The sequence below is a fragment of the Tiliqua scincoides genome, chromosome 2 (assembly GCF_035046505.1).
Source record: "Tiliqua scincoides isolate rTilSci1 chromosome 2, rTilSci1.hap2, whole genome shotgun sequence".
Taxonomy (NCBI): domain Eukaryota; kingdom Metazoa; phylum Chordata; class Lepidosauria; order Squamata; family Scincidae; genus Tiliqua; species Tiliqua scincoides.
In genome coordinates, this window is record NC_089822.1 from 22775897 (window position 1) to 22796174 (window position 20278).

Here is a 20278-nt window from a genome sequence, read left to right on the forward strand (position 1 = left end):
TTCCAGGTCCAAAAGTGACATATGTACCGCCGCCGCCACCAGAAAATGAAGATGCCATCTTTGCTCATTACCAGACAGGGATAAACTTTGACAAATATGATAATATTCTTGTGGAAGTTTCAGGACTTGATCCTCCGCCAGCAATATTGGTTAGTGAACTGTGTTCTGCAGGTTGAGTATCCCTTATCTGAAATGCTTGGAACTAGAAGTATTTCAGATTGTCTACATAAATCTCATATATAGGCGTAAAAGGCACAGAGGGAGGGGAGCAAAGCGACTGGAGCAATCCTACCTGCAGATTGAGCAAGTAAGTTTAAAAGTTGGCTTCTTCCCTGCCCACACCATATGAAAACAGGTTGCTATCCTTGCAGTGGGCAAGCTGGCATCCTGTGTGCACCCCATCCAGCCAAAGTGAACCCTCCACTTCTCAAGCATCCCTCATCCCAATAGGATCCCCTCCCTCTCGCTGCTTTCCCTTCTTCCTGAAGCTTAACCTCCTGGGCTTGGTTTGCTGGGAAGCTGACTAGGCACAATTGCACTATGCCTGTTTTGCTCGCTGTTGAGAGGAAGGCTCCTCCTGTTGCATATTGTTGCTATGGGAAATTATCCCAAAGCCACCTCTCAGCCATGGCTGTTTTAGCTGGCCCGGGGGCCTCCCCAGTATGTCCCTTTGGTGTCTGCTATGCATGAGAATGTGTGAGCCTCTGCGAGGAAGCAAATTTTGGCTTATGCAGCAACACAGACAGACAAGCGGGTGGTGCAGCCAGACAGGCCTGAGCAAGGCAACGGTGGCTGCTTTTCACTTCTGAATGCAGCAGGGCAGGCAAGGCTCTGGGGAGACTTGTGAGTTGGTGACTAGACACTACTTTATTCTCACAATAACTTGTATTTCTCAGTTTATCTTAATAGACATTTAACCATAGGTTTTTCCTAGAAGGCTCTAAGAAAGCTGTAAAGCTGACTTTGCCTTCGGATTGCACAAGTCTCTATCTGGCGGTAATCTGCTTTCAGAGTTGTAAGAAAGCTGCAGGCAATGTTTATGCTCAATTACCTTGCCCAAAAGCAGGAGGTTTTGGACACTGGTCAGAAATTAGCCATTGTAGGGCAATGTGTTCTGGTTTTATGGTTTATTGATTCACAGTGTTGCCAGATATGCAGTCCATTACAAGCAGCTGTCTATAACCATAATTAGAAAACTTTTATCCTAACTTTCTTTCATATAGTGAATGCTGAAGGCAACTAACTTCAATTATAAAATAACAATCATAATTGCAATACAGCATAAAAATATTCACACTAAAAATCCACAGTATACAAAACCCTGCATATATTGGGAATAAAACAATGGAAGAGACTTGCAATAAAAAACAAGTGGCATAAAGAGCATAAATATGTAAAAAATAAGCAGCAACTATAAATGGCGCAGATTAAATGGCAAGCTGATGGACATAAGAACAAAGGGGAATGAAGTAAGCGGTAATAACATCAACAGACATAACCCTTCCACCATCTAACTGCACAAAAGCCAAACAAATGTCTTCAGTCCCTGTTTGAACACATTGAGGGAGGGGGCAACTCTCAGATCTTCAGGGAGGGAGTTGATAACTGTGGGCAACCACAAGGCCCTGCCTCTTGTTATTGCCCATCCCAGCGTCTATCCGATAGATTAAATTGGCTGTTAGGGGATATTTATATATTCTTCTTGGTACAAGAAGCTTTCGTCCTGAGTACACTTGCTTGCGTCCTGAGTACACTTGCGTACTGCAGCGAGTCATGGACTCTTCGCTCACAACAGGAGAGGAAACTGAGCACTTTCCACATGCGCTGCCTCCGACGCATCCTCGGCATCACCTGGCAGGACAAAGTTCCAAACAACACAGTCCTGGAACGTGCTGGAATCCCTAGCATGTATTCACTGCTGAAACAGAGACGCCTGCGTTGGCTCGGTCATGTCGTGAGAATGGGTGATGGCCGGATCCCAAAGGATCTCCTCTATGGAGAACTCGTGCAAGGAAAGTGCCCTACAGGTAGACCACAGCTGCGATACAAGGACATCTGCAAGAGGGATCTGAAGGCCTTAGGGATGGACCTCAACAAGTGGGAAACCCTGGCCTCTGAGCGGCCCGCTTGGAGGCAGGCTGTGCAGCATGGCCTTTCCCAGTTTGAAGAGACACTTGGCCAACAGTCTGAGGCTAAGAGGCAAAGAAGGAAGGCCCATAGCCAGGGAGACAGACCAGGGACAGACTGCACTTGCTCCCGGTGTGGAAGGGATTGTCACTCCCGGATTGGCCTTTTCAGCCACACTAGACGCTGTGCCAGAACCACCTTTCAGAGCGCGATACCATAGTCTTTCGAGACTGAAGGTTGCCAATACAATAATACTTGGTACAATTATGGACATAACTACAAATGTCCCCAGCATTGATGAAATAGTCCTGATGACAGACATTGCAAAGCACAACGCAAGAGAAATGAAGAAAAGGTGACATTTGGTAAGCAGCCAATGTCTCCTCTTACAGTATCTTTTCTACCTTGTAATACCTGACTGTTGTCCAGGATTGCCCTAAAGATCCTAAGTTTCACCATCACCTGCTCATTGTGAACAAAGTTGGAATGCTTTTGACTCTGTCAAGACAAAAGAATAGACTATAGACAAATGACTGCACTGCTAAGCTTGTTTCTATTTTGCAAAACTGCTTCTGGGTAATTGTCACAAGCACTATTGGTGAACAAGATGGTATGATACTTTGTCTTGGCTCATAGAGTCGTTAGAATCTAGGTAAAGTAGCTCTGAGTGGGGTTTGCCTCAACTTGGTTATAGAAGTAATAAATAATACTACTGAGGTACTGCAATGATTTCTGTAGAAAAGAGTTAACTGTTGAAATGAGTGGATGACCATGTCTATGGCAATTTTGTGTGCCAAACTGAGTTAGCCTGCATTGTGTGTGTGTGTGTGTGTGTGTGTGTGTGTTTAACAGCATTGTAAAGGAAGTACCTTCTACATTGTCATTACATTTGTACAAGTAGTATTTCAATAAAAATTAGTTTTGCATAAAACCTCAAATCTGAATAACTACACCGCATGACATTTTTTCCTATTCAGTTATTTCATTGTTATTTCATAATTTTGTTATGTTCAGATATTTTGGATGTTGGGAAGTCAAATAACATGAGAAGCTTTTTAAATTGTGCTTTCTATATGTAAGGCAAACATGCTAAATCAGAACACAGTCTATTTAGGGCATTGGAAAACTTTCCAGTTCAGAATGTTCTGGTAAACTTGCTTCACTGCTCTATTATGAGTGCATTACATTTGAGGCATGACTGCTAAATCATTTTTGCTTTACCAAAACTTGCTGGTTATGGTCTACAGATACTTTATTTCATTTTTGTTTTTCATTAAATCCAAGGCAGCTAACCAAGAATGTAAAAGCAATTTACATGCAGTTTGGATCTTTAAGAAATGCCTCCACTGTGTCCTGCCACTCCAATAGGAATCTATTGAGCATGTTACCCTGAAGTGCCACCTGTGCACTGTTGTAAAATTAAAGAATGTGAAGATAGTTATTCCGGACTAGATCAGGGGTGTCAAACCTAAGGCCCACAAGCCATCCAGCCCATGTGATGATTGAGGTCTCCCAGACCACTTCTGCTGAAGCTCTGGGAGGGGCAGGCAGAAGTTGTCTCAGATGGCAAGGAATATTTTGGAGGAAGGAACAGACCAAGAGGGGTGAGAGGGAAATGCTGCTGAGGTGCTGGGAGAGCCCAGTTATCACACGGGCTACCCTTTCAGCAATGCTACTTCACTTTGCAGTTCAGCAGCAGAGAGTTGCTCTGCAAATTAATGCCTCTGCATAAGTGGTGCTACTCAAAGGGCAGCCCCTGTGATAATTGGGCTTCCCCATATCTTATAGATATGATCACGATTTACACATTTTCTGTCATTTTCAGCTAATGAGTCCCTATGCGAGAACCAAGTCCTTGTATCTGGCCATCTACTTAATTATATCACTTCTGCTTAATGATGCTTCTTCAGTCCTATGAATGCTATTTGGCTCACTGTATGAAACTGGTTTGACACCCCTGCTGTAGATTGTGGAGACCGCATGAAGCATATTTCCAGTTTCAGCCTTTCTGTGTTCTGAAATCAGCATGAATTCTTGAACATCTTCTGACTTCTTAGTAAACCCAGTTAGTATTTGGATTTTTAGTTTTTAGTTTTCAAGGATAAAGGAACTATAGATTGTTTATCTTCTTGAAAAATGCGGAACCTTAAAATACCACAGCACAATTTACTAGCACAGTGGTTCTCAAACTCCCAGGGTGCTGGGAGCCTGGTTTTGCGGAGGTGGAGCATGATCGCTCTACTGTCACTTCGAACCAACTGGGGAGCCCTGCAGGCTCTCGCGCAGGGCTCCCAGCACCCCGGGAAGGCTGCTGCAGGGACTGGTGAGTACATCCCAGTCTCTGAAGCCCCCCTGAGCGGCACGATCCTGGGGATCACATCCCTGCCTTCCCCCTTGCCCCCACCCCTTAAGGAGCAGAGGCCAGGGCCCTCAGGCAATACCACTGTACTAGCATGTTGATCTACTTCATGTGACTATTTTGGCCTTTGGGTTAGTGTGAAATTACTCAAACAGTAAAATGCTGAGTGAGTTCCTAATGGACTTCAAGTTGCTGAATGCGAGTGAATGTGCATGAATTGCTTCCTCAATGTGTATTCATGTGTAATATGCTTATTCTTTTATTAGACCTTTGAAGAAGCTGATCTTTGTCAAACTTTAGTCAAGAACATTGCTAGAGCTGGATATTTTAAACTTACTCCAGTACAGAAGTATAGCATTCCTATTGTGCTGGGAGGACGTGATTTAATGGCATGTGCCCAAACGGGCTCTGGAAAGACAGTAAGTATAAAATGCCAAATGCTGCTATTTGAGGTAGAGAATTTGGGAGTGTGTATGTGTGCATGTTGTTCAGTAGTCGTTTTGGGTGTTTACACATCTGATGTTTCAAGTCATGAGTGCATTAATTAACAAATAGGGCTAACATTGAAATGTGCAACTGTTTAGAAACACTTGTTGGCATCCTTCAGTCTCAGAAGACTATGGTGTCACACGCTGAATGGTGGTTCTGGAACAGTGTCCTCTCCAGTGCGCAAAGCCTGGGTAAAGTAGATATGGAGGATAGACTGTTTCCCATGCAGCAAATCCCCCCTCTCCACGTCGCTGAAATGGTCCAATGGAAAGGCAGAGGCCAATACGGTTGGTTCCAGCGGCGTCGCAGGAGTTGCCAGAACGTAACTGTTCAGCCATGAACTGCCTCAGGGACTCTGGCTCCGGATTTTGCCTCGAGGTTGACTCCTGAAGCCTTTTCCATAACTGGATGTAGCCACAAGGCAGTGGAGGTTTGGGATCAGAGTTTTCCTTCTCTCAGATGAGCTGCCTTCCCAGGCTAATGAGTCCCATCTACCCGGTGGCTGTTTAGTCGCCTCTTACGACAAGTACAGCCGAACTGAGGGCCTATTCTTATCCCCATCCCCCAGGGGAATTAGAAACACTAGCAGCTATAAAATAACTGAACTTATTTTTAGAGTTGAATTTCTAGTCAGTTTCACAGTGACACTATTGGTAAAGTGAAATGGAAAAATGCTTTTTCTAGTTATGAATGGCTGGATAAATGACGCTTGATGTAATACAAGTAGTTCACAAAGACACGCATGTTTATACTTTGCTTACTGGCAAAATACATATTTGGTATACTAAATCAAGCATTTTACTTTATTGGTAGTCCCCCTACTTAAGTACAGGTTAGGTTTGGAGGTTTGTACTTATGTAAGTGGAAACATTTTTTTACTTACACTATTTCTAATAAACAAAATTGTAAACAATGTTCTTTAGCAGTTGAAAAACAATATAGAAATATTTCTATACATTTATAAAATAGAAAATCACTCCCTTGTGAATGTATATTCTGTAGTAATCCTGCATTTTTGTCATGTACCAAATCTTAGAGCAGCTTAGATGGAAGGAGGAGGGGGCTACATTTGTACTACAGTAGTTGCATTGTGCAATACTTTATAATTCGTATTAGTTGGAGAGGAACACAAGTACAATTCTGTTAAAAACTACTGGCTTTCCTTTACACACAATTTTTGCCTGTCCAAAAACCAGTATGTCTCTCTCTCAGAAACCCGTACTGTTTTGCCTGTCCAAAAATATCACTGTACAAAATGAAACTGCACCTACACAGCAGCGTGATGTGACTGTCCTTTAGAGGGGATGTCCTTAAGTTGGGCATAAGAACATAAGAACAGCCCCAATACCTTTTCTAATGATCCCAAGCATAGAATTGGCCTTCTTTACTGCTACCGCACATTGGGTCGACACTTTCACTACCCGTAGATCTCCTGTTGCAGCCTTTTGGCTTCACACTTTGTCCATATTCCATTTTGTGGGATGGGGGTGCACATTGTTAATCTGCTTTATTGACAATGGTACTTTTAATAGAAGGCTGTTATTTTAAAACTTGTGTAAATGATTTTTCTTTCCATAAGCTTATGTAAACAGAGTTTACAGGATGTGTTTAAAATAGGGGCATTTCTTGTCCTTGGGGGTTTGGAAATTCTTAACTGGAAATAATTTTTGGCTTCTAGGCAGCTTTTCTTATACCAATTTTGGCTCATATGATGCGAGAAGGGGTTACTGCCAGTCAGTTCAAAGAGCAGCAAGAACCAGAATGTATAATTGTAGCTCCCACTAGAGAATTGATAAACCAGATATTTCTGGAATCAAGAAAATTTGCATATGGGTAAGTGTTCAATGAAACTTAAAAATCAAATAGTGTTTCTACCAGTATATAAAAATGTAACTGTTTTTAAGAAATCAGTATCTATTCCCTCCCTAACAGATTATACTTTTCTAGTTGGTAGAATTGAGGCCATGGGTACTGTTCTGTTAAAAGAACATAAAAATGTCTTGTAACTTGAAAAGCAGTCTCAGGTTGATATGATGAAGTTCAGTTCAATCTGTTGAGGTAAACTGCCAAATTATTTAACTTCCTGGATGACTAAAATGCTGGATGCTCCAGAAAATTGAATGCAGAAAAGGGAACTGGTAACTAAAACTGTTTGACATATGTGATATGATGAGCTAGGAATTTGGTTTGTAGGTCTGACTGTATCATTTATTCATTCAAAAGATTTAAACTCCAGTCCAGTATATAACTAATGATTGAAAAGACATGCAAGATATTAAGATGGTCTGAGAACCCAGTCCTTTCCATCACTGATACAGCTGTGCCAACGGGGTATGCATTGCATCCTGTAATAAGGTGATGGTCATGGAGGCCTCCTTAAGGTAAGCCTTGCCTCGAGGCTTACCTTGGTTAAGGGAATATTTGTTCCCCTAAGTCAGGGTTGCATTGCGGTTGCATCAGTCCTGGAAAGTTGGATAGGATTGGGCCCTAAATGACCCAAATGTAGTGAAAACTTTTAATATCACAGGAGCTATTTGGTGTTGATGCTTCAAGTAAGTTAATAATGTTAACCTTCTATACGTTTATTCATATTTTCAGAAAATTGTATTGAAGGGAGAAGTACCAGAGTTGGGGTACTGACCAATAAAAATTTAACATTGGGAAATTATATATACCATATAGTTTAGGGGTATCTGTATCTCTTGTTATAAACGATCTGGAACATACCTACATTTTTGTGTTGTAGTCTACAGTTTTAATTTTAAAAGACTAAAATGGGAATCTTGACCCCAATATCAGACAATTTTTCCAAAGTATAGGAAGGTTAAAATGTGACCATATCAGTTTGGATGCCTTTCATAACATACTACAACTGCACGTTCTCTGTGCATTTCAATAGGGGCTTGCTCAGTATTTGTACTCTAGGTATGTTAAAAGTGTAGAGAGAATGTTGAATGGATTTTATATTAGATAACTAGACTATTATATGTCTGCTATATTGTCATTTCACTATTTGTTTTAAACTGTAAGTAATGTAGCATTATTAGAATGTTTCTAGTGTATTATGAATATGTTGTATCCTAAAGAATGCGAGAAAAGGAAGCTTGTACAAGTGAATGTCTGTACCTTAATGTAGCAACCCCATGCAAATCTGCTGCTGTGGCTTGGGGGACCCTCCAGAACAGGACTGTATGGGTCAGAGGGAAGCAGAAATGAAGGAAGATCAGGGGAACATGATGTGCTTTCTGTCAGTGCAGGAAACACCTAAGATAAATACATGTTTTTGTTAAGACAGCGTCTGATCATAATGGAAGTTATGTTGATCATAAACAGTGCAAACATGTCATGTTGGTAAAAGAGAATTGTAACTTATATTTTCTTGTCTAGAACATGTATACGGCCAGTTGTGATTTATGGAGGTACACAAACGGGTCATTCAATTCGTCAGATATTGCAAGGCTGTAATATCTTATGTGCTACCCCAGGAAGGCTCTTGGATGTCATAGGTAGAGAAAAGGTAGGCTTTTGCATGTCAAGGTTTTTTAAGTCTACAAAGTAGTATTGTTATAGTTGATCATTAATGAGTTAGAATTCTAGCAGAAGGACAAGATCATGTATCGTAGGCAGCTTTATAGACAAAATAGTTATAGTTTTTGATCAAGGAAAGCATGTTAGTGCATTCTTTCTTTTGGCTGGAAGACCAGAATAACAAAAAGAGGAATGCTGGTCACTGTTGCGTGTGTTTGCACTTATCTAGCTGAGAAACATGAGAGTTTTTATTTATTTAAAAAGGCTTATATGCCACCTTTTCTAAAGCTCAAGTTAAGTTAAATTGACTGATTCATATAGTCCAGTATTCTATACTGACTAGAAGTGACCCTCCCAGGTTCTCAAGCATGTGCTCTATTACTTAGCAGTGAGATACTATGCTGACTCATGGGAGGGGGAGAGGATCATCTCTACAGGTGGGTGGAGAGAGTTTTGGGGGGAGGGGTTACCTCTTAATCCTACTTGGTGCAACTGAGATGTTCCTCTCTCCATTCGCTAGGAGTCATGATTTCTTGAAAGATGAGGGCACATCTTCCACTAAACCTTCAAATGGCTGCAGGTTTACTCACCCTTGGCAATTGCATTACATGTTTAGTGGGAAATCTCTGCTGAAATGACAGTGTTGATTGTGATCACTGAATGACTACATTCCTGTGGATGAACTTGCTGAGATTGGCAGTGGAGGCAACTTGTATTCTGTGTTTTGCTGTAGGAAATAATTTGTTTAGCAGCAATAAGTACAATTGCTGTACAGGTTGAGTCTTGTGAGAATTCCATTCCCAGAAGAGGATAGCAAAAATCGCATTAAAGCAAATCCATTTAAAAAACAATGTCCATTTGTTAGGTGATTTAAAAATAGCCTTGCTGACCTTTGTGATGTAAGGCAGTCATTAGGCAGGCAATCCATCAATTGGTTTCCAGGTGCTTAGAAAGGCTTTACTCTGAGCCAGCAACCCCTCCCTTCACCCAGAGCACAGTGCTGAGAAGGAATGCAAAGTGATTATTTTTCTTTCATGTGCTCTGGAGGGGGAGGATTGCTTGCCCTGTTCTAAAGCTGTTCTGTAAGTGCCTGGAGAGAGAATGATTGATGAATTTAATTCGGCTGCCCTCTCTTGCATTAAGGAGGCTATTGTTAAAGGACTGTTTCCCTTTAATTTAAAGGGCCCTTCTCATCCTGTTGAGATAAAACCGAAGTTTAAAAAATTGTGGATAATTCGGTTATACCTGCAGTTGGTATATATTGGCTCATATTTTGTTCAAAGTTGATAGGCTGACATACAAGCAAGCATCTGGTCTACAATTGCCACTAGGTGGCAGACTAATTGAGGTTTGTTCAACATTAGCCGCCATTAAATTTAGTGTGCCCTTTATTATAGGGCATATAAGGTTTATAAAGAAACCTTGTTAACATAAATGAATTTTGCATTTAGACTTGGACCCCATACCCCAGATCTATCATTACGTACATGCAAGTATTCCAAAATCTAGAAAAATCTAATATCCAAAACACTTCTGGTCCCAAGCACTTTGGATGAGGGAAACCCAACCTATACACTGTCCTCAGTTGCTTCACAGATTTTTGTGGCCCATAAGCATTCAGTAGATTTCTCTTGAGGCTTATCATTCTTCTAACACCCTGAACCTCAACATGAAATGGCAGCAAGTTATATTTATTTCATAGGCAACCCAATCCTAAGCTGCACTGGCGCAGCCAGGCCTCATGGCCTGTGCTGTATCCTTTTCAGGTTAGGAGGCCGTTGGAGGTCTCCTCAGGTAAGGGGAGTAATGCCCCAGCCAGCCTTATGGGACTGTTTGGATCTCCACCAGCTATATGGCTGGCAGAAGTCTGAGCAGCCTGTAACCTCTAATGTAGGATGGCCTGGGAAGAAAGTTAGGATATAGTGGAGGAGGCCTCTGCCAATCTTCCTCTCTTGGATCTGCCCCAACCACTGTTCTGCCCTCTCCCTGCCCAGAAATGCCCTCCCGCCACCCTCTCCCAGCTCCTGCACTGGTTAGCAGAATACTTACTTCTACTGGTGGCCTTAGGACAGGATGTGGCGCTGGTAGCCTGGTACAGCCAACTCCTGAGTAGCTGCAAATGTGCCTTACAGCACATTTGTGACACTCTAGGCCAGCAGAGTGATGGCAGAAGGGTGAATTTGGATTGTACTCTGAGACTTGTTTCCACTTAATGGCAATAGTCCAGAGGTTCTGATTCTGGTTTTGAACCTCTAATTCTGTCTAGTCAGACAGAGGTATTTATTTATTATTTATTATCATAGCAAATTTGTCTGGAATATGGAGACACTTTGCTTAAATTTGTATAGCTGTAATTTGTCAGAGGAGGAGAGTGTTTACTTCTTGGCTTAACTACTTTTTGTTTGAACTCTTTAGGTTGGTCTGAGCAAACTAAAATATTTGGTGCTGGATGAAGCTGACCGTATGCTGGATATGGGATTTGGGCCAGAGATGAAGAAGTTGATTTCCTCTCCAGGCATGCCATCCAAAGATGAGCGCCAAACACTAATGTTTAGTGCAACTTTCCCAGAAGAAATTCAGAGGTATCTGTTAGCAGTTCATTTTGAGAACATAGATAATGGAATTACAAATTTTAGATTATTGAATTGGTGAGAAAACATGCTAGCAGAATATAATATTTCTAAAATGATAGCATCTGTTTTATCAAAATTCCTTAATGAAGTGTTGGTTCTTGTTCACTTAAGTAAAATAGCACAGTATATTAGTCAATACAGTTTAGCATTTGAAGCTGTCTACCAATATCAAATTAAATGTACTCCATAGTTGCTACTCGTCTTTCAGAATAGTCTTTGAAAATCCATTTTGACATGAGACTAACAGGTATATTTTAAGATCATAGATGTTATGCAAACACGCACGAGAATACCATAAACCTAGTTCTGCCTTATCACTTTCCCACTTATTTCTGTGCTGTAACAGTAACATCTTCACTTTGAAGCTACTTATCTGATAAAATGTCTCCTAACTGGAAATAGTTCAGGTTTTTTGTTCATTTTCAGGCTGGCTGGAGAATTTTTAAAGACTGAATACTTGTTTGTTGTTGTTGGACAAGTGGGTGGAGCTTGCAGTGATGTTCAGCAGACTATACTTCAAGTAAATCAGTATGATAAGAGAAACAAACTTGTAGAGATTCTCAGTGGCATTCGTAAGTAACTCTAACTGAATAACCTCCTCTCTCAAAAATAATCTTTTCTCTCTCTCTACATGCAACACCCTGAAGTAGGGTTTTGTTAATCTTAGCTATCTCCTGTTAAAATTGGGTGTGGTGCACAACAAAAAAGGGAGCTCCTAAAAAGGTACAAGTGACAAGCAAGGGTGGGAGGAGAAGAGCTCTCTAAAATGTTGGTATATTTCAGTTGGTTTGAATTGTATAGCAATGGCAATTGCAGCAGTGCAACCCTTAAAATACTTGTAGGTTCTGGGATGAGCCTTGCCTTGGAAAAAGCATCTTTCCAGATTTTTACATTCTCTAATAGAGTATCTGCAGACTTTGACAAGGGTAGTATAGCTCTACTCTGTATTTTGTGCTAAATGATATGAAATTGCATTGTGAAGCGTAAAGATGTTAATAGTAATATAGTACAGTGGTGGTAATAGTATATAAAAACTATGGGCTGTATAAAAAGATTAGTTATAGCACAGACCCTACTTGCATGTTTATAGCATGTTAGAGATAAGAGCTCTTTAAACAGGAAAAAGCCATAGTGAATTGAAGCATTTGGGATCTAACATACATGCTTCCTGAGTTTTTGAATTAGATATTTAATAAAAGTATGGAGCATCAATATTACTGATACTTGAAAGCTATTGGTTTACTTTTATATTATGTTGATAGTTAAGCATATTAGACTGTCAATGCCTACCTATTCACAGGGGATAAGCGGACCATGGTGTTTGTGGAAACGAAGAAAAAAGCAGACTTTCTTGCAACATTTCTTTGCCAAGAAAATATATCAACAACAAGTATTCATGGGTAATATCTCTATCCTACAAGTCTCAATAATTGATAATGAAGCTATTTTAGAGTTGCCCTGGGAATTGGGTTAGTATGTTGTAGGTATAGCAAATCCTTAACTTGTGTTCTGGTTCACCAGAAGTCAGAACCAACATACTGTAACTTGGAACAGCACTATCATGCCTGTGCAAAAGTGCAAGGCCAGACAGATTGTACCTACACACAAAAGTATTGACGCAGCTGTCCGTAAGTCAGGATGCCCATAAGCTGGGGGCTATCTGTATCCCATTTAATAACAGGATGCAGTGCATCTTGTTTGGCTGACCCCTGTGTATCTTGTGTTCGCTGATGCACTCTATGGACTCAGTTTTTGGGTGCTGCTTTGAAGAGCCAGCAAACTTTTCCCTATGTTCTCCTCTGCTGTGCCCCTCCCCAACATATTACATCAAGACACATGGCTACAGTCAAAGCAAAACCTAAAGGGAATAGGTTTGCTGCTGCTTTTGTGTTAAGTTTTAATATTGACACCTAACTCAGTGTTGTGAGTTTGGCTAAGGTGGTGAATTGTGTGAAGTTGACCAAAACAACTAAAGCAAATATTCTTGAAAGTCCATAAGATAGACACACTAGTGATTTAGATAAAGATTAGCTTGTAAGCAGTTATGGTTTATATTTTTCCTGTTTCTCATGCATTTGCTTTCATTCTTCCTTTTAAGATCATAATTGGATCTGGACTTTTAATTAACTCCTTGCTCATATGCTAATCCAAGCCGTTCATTTTCAGTTGATCTCATTTCTTTCTTCTTTTCTTAGCTCAATTCCTGTTTTATTTCAGATATATGGCTACTTCCCATGAATAAAGGTTGGTGGCAAAAGATTTTGTGAATGGTTGTGCATGGTTGTCAGTCTTCTACATGGCTGGCAAGCTTGCAGCATAGGTGCCACAAGTGGATTAGTTGCATCAAGTTAGTGTGCCATTTTTGGGGCAGAAACTAGGAAGATCCTGGTTCCAAGAATGGTATGGTATAAGATGTAACCTGTCTACTTGCCTCTCCCATTCTGCACTGCTGCCTGCTCCCAGGTTGGCTGATTAGAGGCAGGATCCCTGGGGCTTCCCATGTGCATTACTATTTTCCTTTGGACTTGTTTTGTAGCATACTTGCTCAAAAACTTGGGTTCTGTCTAAGGCATACAAAGAAAAGAGCAACTGCAGATAACATTAGACATGGATACATTCAGGAATGCCCAACAACATACTAACTTCTGTTGAATGTACTTTTAAAGCCTAATGAAGTTCCTCACCTTCATCTCAAGATTGCAGGGTAGTGTGGGATGTCCTTGTCATACAAAGCTTTGCAGACATTTTGGTATCTTGCTGCCTTAGTGTGTCTGATGCTGAGCCTAATAGGGGTGTGCTTCAGAATCTCCTTCCCAGCATTGGAGAGAGAACTTGCTCACAGCGTCATCCTCGGAGGCATCTGTCGAGTCTTCTGAGCATAATGTGATGAAGTCCCTGCCTCAAAGGAAGTGTATATCCTGGAGAAAACTAAGTTCAGCTAAAACATATTCATCTTAAGAATGTATATTCTGGTACTCACACTAAAAAAGAGAAAGTTTTCAGGTGCTAACTGGGCAAGAGGCACTGTTTAAAGTGGTGGTTCTCTTTTTAGCTGGGGGAGAGCAACTTTTTTTTTCATCCTTCAACCTAATGTCTATTTGACTGTTTCCTGGTGTCTCTTATAACTTTAGATTGTGAACCCTTTTGGGATGGAATCAACTTTTCATTTCTCTTACTATGTACACTACTTTTTGAACTTAGTTGAAAAGTGGCATATAAATATTAATATAGTATATAGCAATGAAAAAGTCTCCACTAATGCTACAATAAAAACAGTGTACAGAAGAACAGTAGATAAAACCTACAGTAAAACAATTCATTAAAACAGTGGTTCTCAAACTTATTAGCACTGGGACCCACTTTTTAGAATGACTATCTGTCAAACCTATCAGAAGTGATGACATTAACCTGGGTGTGACATCATGGGTGGAAGTGACATCTTCAAGCAGGAAAAATTTTTAACACCACCATGAGACAAAATCAAATCAAGTAAATTAAAAGTTTACAATAAGTATGTTTAAAAACTTAAAGAACCTCCCCCAACCTTCCCAAGCAACTGCTAATCTGTGTTTTGTTTTGTTTTAATTCCCCAAACATCCCAAGGGCTGCAATCCTATTGATTGCATTGACCCAGGAGTAAGCCTCATTTATTTTCATTGTTGAAAGCATATACATAGCCCGTTGGAAGTACAGTTGTATAACATTTCCCCAAATGCAGTTACATACCATGGGAGCATCAAATCTAATACATATATTAAAAATACATATTGAAATAAATGGGGACCCACCTGAAACTGGCTTGTGACCCACCTGATGAGTTCCAGTTCTCAGACTGAGAAACACTGCAGTAAAGAATTAAAAAGCATGAGGAAATTAAAAAGATTGTCAGACAGTAAAAGAATATCAAGCAAGGCACCAGGAAAGCCTCCCTGGGGAAAGCATTCTCCCCAAAAGTACCACCGAAGTTCCTCATCCCAGTTTTTGCAGTGGAGGCATGCAGTGAGGGCCTCCAAAGATGATCTTGATGTATGGACAGACTTGTGTTGATGAAAGTGATCCTTCCTCCATGTGCATCCTCTTCATGTATTTCTTTGCCCAAGTTCAGATACAACAACAAATTCTAGTTTTAAGTCAAGAATGGAAGCAACAAACTTCCTCTCCTTGTGTCCAAGCTTGAGGCTTATGCTAGTCATGTTAAACCATGGTTTAATGTTACAGTTAAACCCAACCTTAGTTCTTTGCACAGTTGTCTATGTATCATATTTGATTACAGTTGAAGAATAGTTTCTTGTATTCTTGCCTCTCAATGCTGTAAAACTGGGAATTTGATGTACATAATGTGTGTGTTTGGAAAGTTAAAATACATCTTTCGTAGAATGACTCTTACAGCAACCATGAAAAGTTACAGGTGGAGGTTTTTAGGTTTAGCCTCTTTTGTATATTTCTGTATTACTCCACAATACTTAATGCTCTGTTAAAGTGTACAGATTTTTGTGATAGTTTTATGCTGTATGGAAAGGAACAAGCCTTTTGCAAAACTTAAGTTGCATTTTTCAGGTTGTAAATTATCTTTGGTCTCCTTCCCATCAGTAAAATTAGGATGTTCCTCTGAAGTAATTCTTTTAGCTACCTCGTTTTTTGAAAAGAACAAATGGAATATGTAGGAGGTGCAACAAACTTTGGGCAAGCTACATATCTACAGTCAGTATTCTTATTTATCATAACATTGAGTACCATTTTTAGCTTCACAGATGTGTATTTAAACCATTTTTCTTGCATTTTTCTTACATCTTGATAAGAGGTTTGACTGCTTGTAAAGTTACTGTCTCTGCAAAGTTGTATTAATTCTTTCTCTTTACAGTGATCGAGAGCAGAGAGAGCGAGAAGAAGCTCTTCATTACTTTCGTTCTGGAAAATGTCCTGTTCTTGTTGCTACATCAGTGGCAGCAAGAGGCCTGGATATTGAAAATGTTCAACATGTTATAAATGTAGATCTTCCTTCCACAATTGATGAATATGTGCACAGAATTGGACGAACGGGACGGTGTGGTAATACAGGCAAAGCAATTTCTTTCTTTGATCCCCATTCAGACAGTGCTATTGCACGGCCCTTAGTCAAAGTGCTTGCAGATGTAAGTTGCCTTTTTTGTTGAAGGTCTTGTTTTTATTAGATTGAGAGTGGCAAAATGAATTATTTATAATGTGATTGATTTTTTTTTTCCTTTTGGAGGCTCAACAGGAAGTCCCAGCATGGTTAGAAGAAATTGCTGGTGGAATTGATTTCAGCAATCCAAGGGGAAATATGTTTGCATCTGTTGATTCGCGAAAGGTAAGTCTTCACTGAAGCGTTGATGATGACGATGATGATGATGCAATTTATATACAATCAGAATGCATTGTGCTTTACAATGGAAGAGAAGGTGGGTCACTGCACCAAGGGGATACAAATCTAAAATATCTCCTTTGAATATAACAGAAGTATGGACAGGGAATGTGCCAGCTTAGATTGGGAAGAGTGTGCGGTTATTTCCTATGTGTGTACCTAGACATAGATAGTTGTAATGAGTAGTAGCATCAAAAGAATAGGCCAAAGTCTTCATAGAAAAAGTGGGTTTTGAGGAGGAATTTGAATAAAGATAGGACATTTCACAGGTAATCAGGGAGGGAGTTCCTGACATATGGGGTAGAGAAGCAGACCCTTGGCCGGCTAAGTAGTTGAAGTCAGAAGTTTGAAGGTCAGGAGCAAAGCAGGAGATTGGAGCAAAGGGACAAGGCGGTGGAGGGATTTGAAACTTAGTACCAGGAACTTGTGCTAGTTCTGGGAGAAGACAAGAAGACAGTGCAAGGATTTTAAGTGGGACATGCTTGAATCAGAGCAACAAGAAAAGTAAATTTTTGAGCTGAATACTGAATAGAGGTGACAAGGCTGCAGTGCGTCAATAAAAGATCAGAGAGGAGAAGATTGTAATAGAATTATAAACTGTTTAGGTTGGAAAGAATCTTGGAAGTCATCTAGTCTACATCTTGCTCAGTGCAGGCAACTTCTGTAGTATCCCTGACAGGAGGCTATCCATCCACTGCTCCTGTGCCAGACTGCTCTTAAATTTAGTACATGCTTCTTCATGCCTAGCCTAAATTTATTTCCATATAGTTCCAAGCACTGGTTCTAGTTCTGCCTTCACAAGCCTTGTTTTGTGTTGTTCCTTTAACATACTTAAAGGAACAAGTTGTTACCTCCTTGTTCTGTGTTGTCACCTTTAACATACTTAAAGGACAGCTATTGTATCATCCCTTAGTTTCCTTTTCTTCAGGCTAACCATACTAAGAGAACAATCCTGCCTTGGGCAACTTAGTTTGGATTCTGATCCCCTTCCTGGCCAGCCACATAGTTCTCTGGTTTCCATAAACTTGAGTATGGATGCCAAAAAGGAATTTTGTAACAACTTTTAGGTTTTGGTGAACTTCTGAGATTGTTAACTGAAATTGTTAACAATTAATTGTTAAATTGTTAAAAATCAAAACTTAACATATAGGCTAATAGGTTCTGAGCTGTCTGTGACAGAACAGGAGAGAGATCTTGGGGTGGTGGTGGACAGGTCAATGAAAGTGTCGACCCAATGTGCTGCGGCAGTAAAGAAGGCCAAGTCTATGCTTGGGATCATTAGAAAAGGTATTGAGAACAAAACGGTTAATATTATAATGCCGTTGTACAAATCGATGGTAAGGCCACACCTGGAGTATTGTGTCCAGTTCTGGTCGCCACATCTCAAAAAGGGCATAGTGGAAATGGAAAAGGTGCAAAAGAGAGCGACTAAGATGATTCCTGGGCTGGGGCACCTTCCTTATGAGGAAAGGCTACGGCGTTTGGGCTTCTTCCGCCTAGAAAAGAGACACCTGAGGGGGGACATGATTGAGTCATACAAAATTATGCAGGGGAAGGATAAAGTGGATAGAGAGATGCTCTTTACACTCTCACATAACACCAGAACCAGGGGACATCCACTCAAGTTGAGTGTTGGGATGGTTAGAACAGACAAAAGAAAATATTTCTTTACTCAGCTTGCGGTCGGTCTCTGGAACTCCTTGCCACAGGATGTGGTGATGGCATCTGGCCTGGATGCCTTTAAAAGGGGATTGGACAAGTTTCTGGAGGAAAAATTCATTACGGGTTACAAGCCATGATGTGTACGTGCAACCTCCTGATTTTAGAAATGGGCTATGTCAGAATGCCAATGCAAGGGAGGGCACCAGGATGCAGGTTATCTGGTGTGCTCCCTGGGGCATTTGGTGGGCCGCTGTGAGATACAGGAAGCTGGACTAGATGGGCCTATGACCTGTTCCAGTGGGGCTGTTCTTATGTTCTTACCCAATTTAGTAGAGGCTAAGTGAAAGTACATGGATTCTACAATTGGATCAATTACTCAAGGTATGCCATAGTGTCACAACTAGGGCAGCTTGTAGAAAATCCATGTTCTACTTGAGTGCATTTCTGGCTCCCCCCGTGTTACACTGTGTTGAACAGGAATTGTAAATTGGCATTGTCCCTTAAATCCTTCCCCATCTCCATCCTTGGGGGCAAAAGAATCATTCCTGCTGGTGCTCTGTACTTTGGAGGTGCTCCAAACAACTCTGAAGCATAGCATGACATTGGCAATGAACTTCTCTCCCCTCCCTCATCCAGGGGAGGAGGAGAGTGAGGTCAGAGGGAGCAAGTGGCAAGCAGTCTTGTGGGCTTGACAGACATGTGCCAATTGCCATTCTTTGCTGTTGCAGAGCAACAAGGGAAAGTCTTAAAGTATATTCTCGTATTGGGCAAGAACAAATGGAAGAGAAATTGAAACTTTTCATTGGCATCTGCTATTAAAGATCAATCTGCTTACACTCACTATATGGCAATTGCTGCAAACAAATTCTAAGGCTGCCGTAGTGCCCAAAACAGGCTGTTGCAGTATCCAGCACACCCCAGGCAGCCGCTGCCTCCTAGGGAGAAGGGGACTTTGGTCCCTTTTTCTCAAATAAGGGAGTAGCCCAGCAGTGGGGCTATTCGATTCTGTGGAGGCTCTTGAGTTGGCACAGAATCAAAGAGTCCCGCGTTGGGCTGCACAGCCCGACACAGGGCTCTGGATACAGTGGAGCTGAGTTCTGCCGGTCCTACCTCCGCCTGCCCCCGCACCTCCCCCCCACCCCAGAACACCCCCCCTGCTTCCCCCACTCACCTCTCTGCCGCCCGGCAGTCTGGGTGACCACTGGGTGGTGGAACACGGGCCCAGTGTGAGCTAGCACTGCACTTGCTCTGGTGCTGGGCCCACAGTAAGGGCTTGCAAACGTGCCTTATGACACGTTCGCAACAGTGCGCACTGGCAGTAAGTCGGCATGCAAGGCTCAAGATTGGGTTCTAATTAATCTTGCTGATTGAGCACATAGAATTGTTAGGAAAAATATTGGTGTTGGATTTTTGTAAAAAATACTTTTAGTTCAAAGTTACATAGAAGACAAATTATAGAATTTGTCATAGAAGGCAGAATTAAGTGGGAACATCCCAAGTACAGGAAAGAGATACAACTTCTAGATTAAGATGTTCTATGAGAGTGATAAGTTGCCTGTTTCAGGGCAGCCTACAACTCGGACAAGTCCTTCCTAATATATCTGAGAATGGAAGAATTAATATATTACATTTTACTGCAATATTCTAACTGCAAATGAGCTCCCTTCTGGTTTATGCAGGTTTACCATGGCAAAGAGGATCAGCATAGTGGAGGATTTGCAGCATCAAATATAAGTGCAGCTGATGAGTCATGGGACTAAGACTCTTTTTCTATCATCAAACCACTTTCTTTACCGTGCATAATTTTCCAAACAATATAGTTTGAAAACCTGGCAAATCCTAAACACATGTACTTGGCTGAGTTCTTTTGACTGCAGTGGGTCTTACTTCCAAGTGTACATGTGTTTATGATTGTGGCCTTCAAATGTTTAAGAACTGTTGATGATACAATCCATTTGTTATTGGGACAACTGAATGGTCTACAGGAATTTGTTTTTTCTGTCTTTTGAATTTATGTTCAGTGGTTGTGAAGTAACACTAATTTGTTGTAAAGAGCTGTTGTAAATGACTGTACAATGCTTAATAAAAACTTAAGAT

At 40.9% G+C, this 20278-nt stretch overlaps 1 protein-coding gene across 2 annotated transcripts in view; it reads left to right on the forward strand.

Moving 5' to 3' along the window:
• DDX4 (DEAD-box helicase 4) overlaps nucleotides 1-20278 on the forward strand; it is a 54175-nt gene extending 33897 nt beyond the window's left edge. For both annotated transcript variants that reach the window (XM_066614370.1, XM_066614371.1), the window contains exons 13-22: nucleotides 7-149; nucleotides 4753-4905; nucleotides 6654-6808; nucleotides 8363-8492; nucleotides 10919-11085; nucleotides 11563-11708; nucleotides 12437-12536; nucleotides 15998-16268; nucleotides 16367-16465; nucleotides 19861-20278. In XM_066614370.1, coding sequence (XP_066470467.1) covers nucleotides 7-149; nucleotides 4753-4905; nucleotides 6654-6808; nucleotides 8363-8492; nucleotides 10919-11085; nucleotides 11563-11708; nucleotides 12437-12536; nucleotides 15998-16268; nucleotides 16367-16465; nucleotides 19861-19941 — 1445 coding nt within the window. In that variant the 3' untranslated portion in view covers nucleotides 19942-20278. The remainder of the gene's footprint in view (nucleotides 1-6; nucleotides 150-4752; nucleotides 4906-6653; nucleotides 6809-8362; nucleotides 8493-10918; nucleotides 11086-11562; nucleotides 11709-12436; nucleotides 12537-15997; nucleotides 16269-16366; nucleotides 16466-19860) is intronic.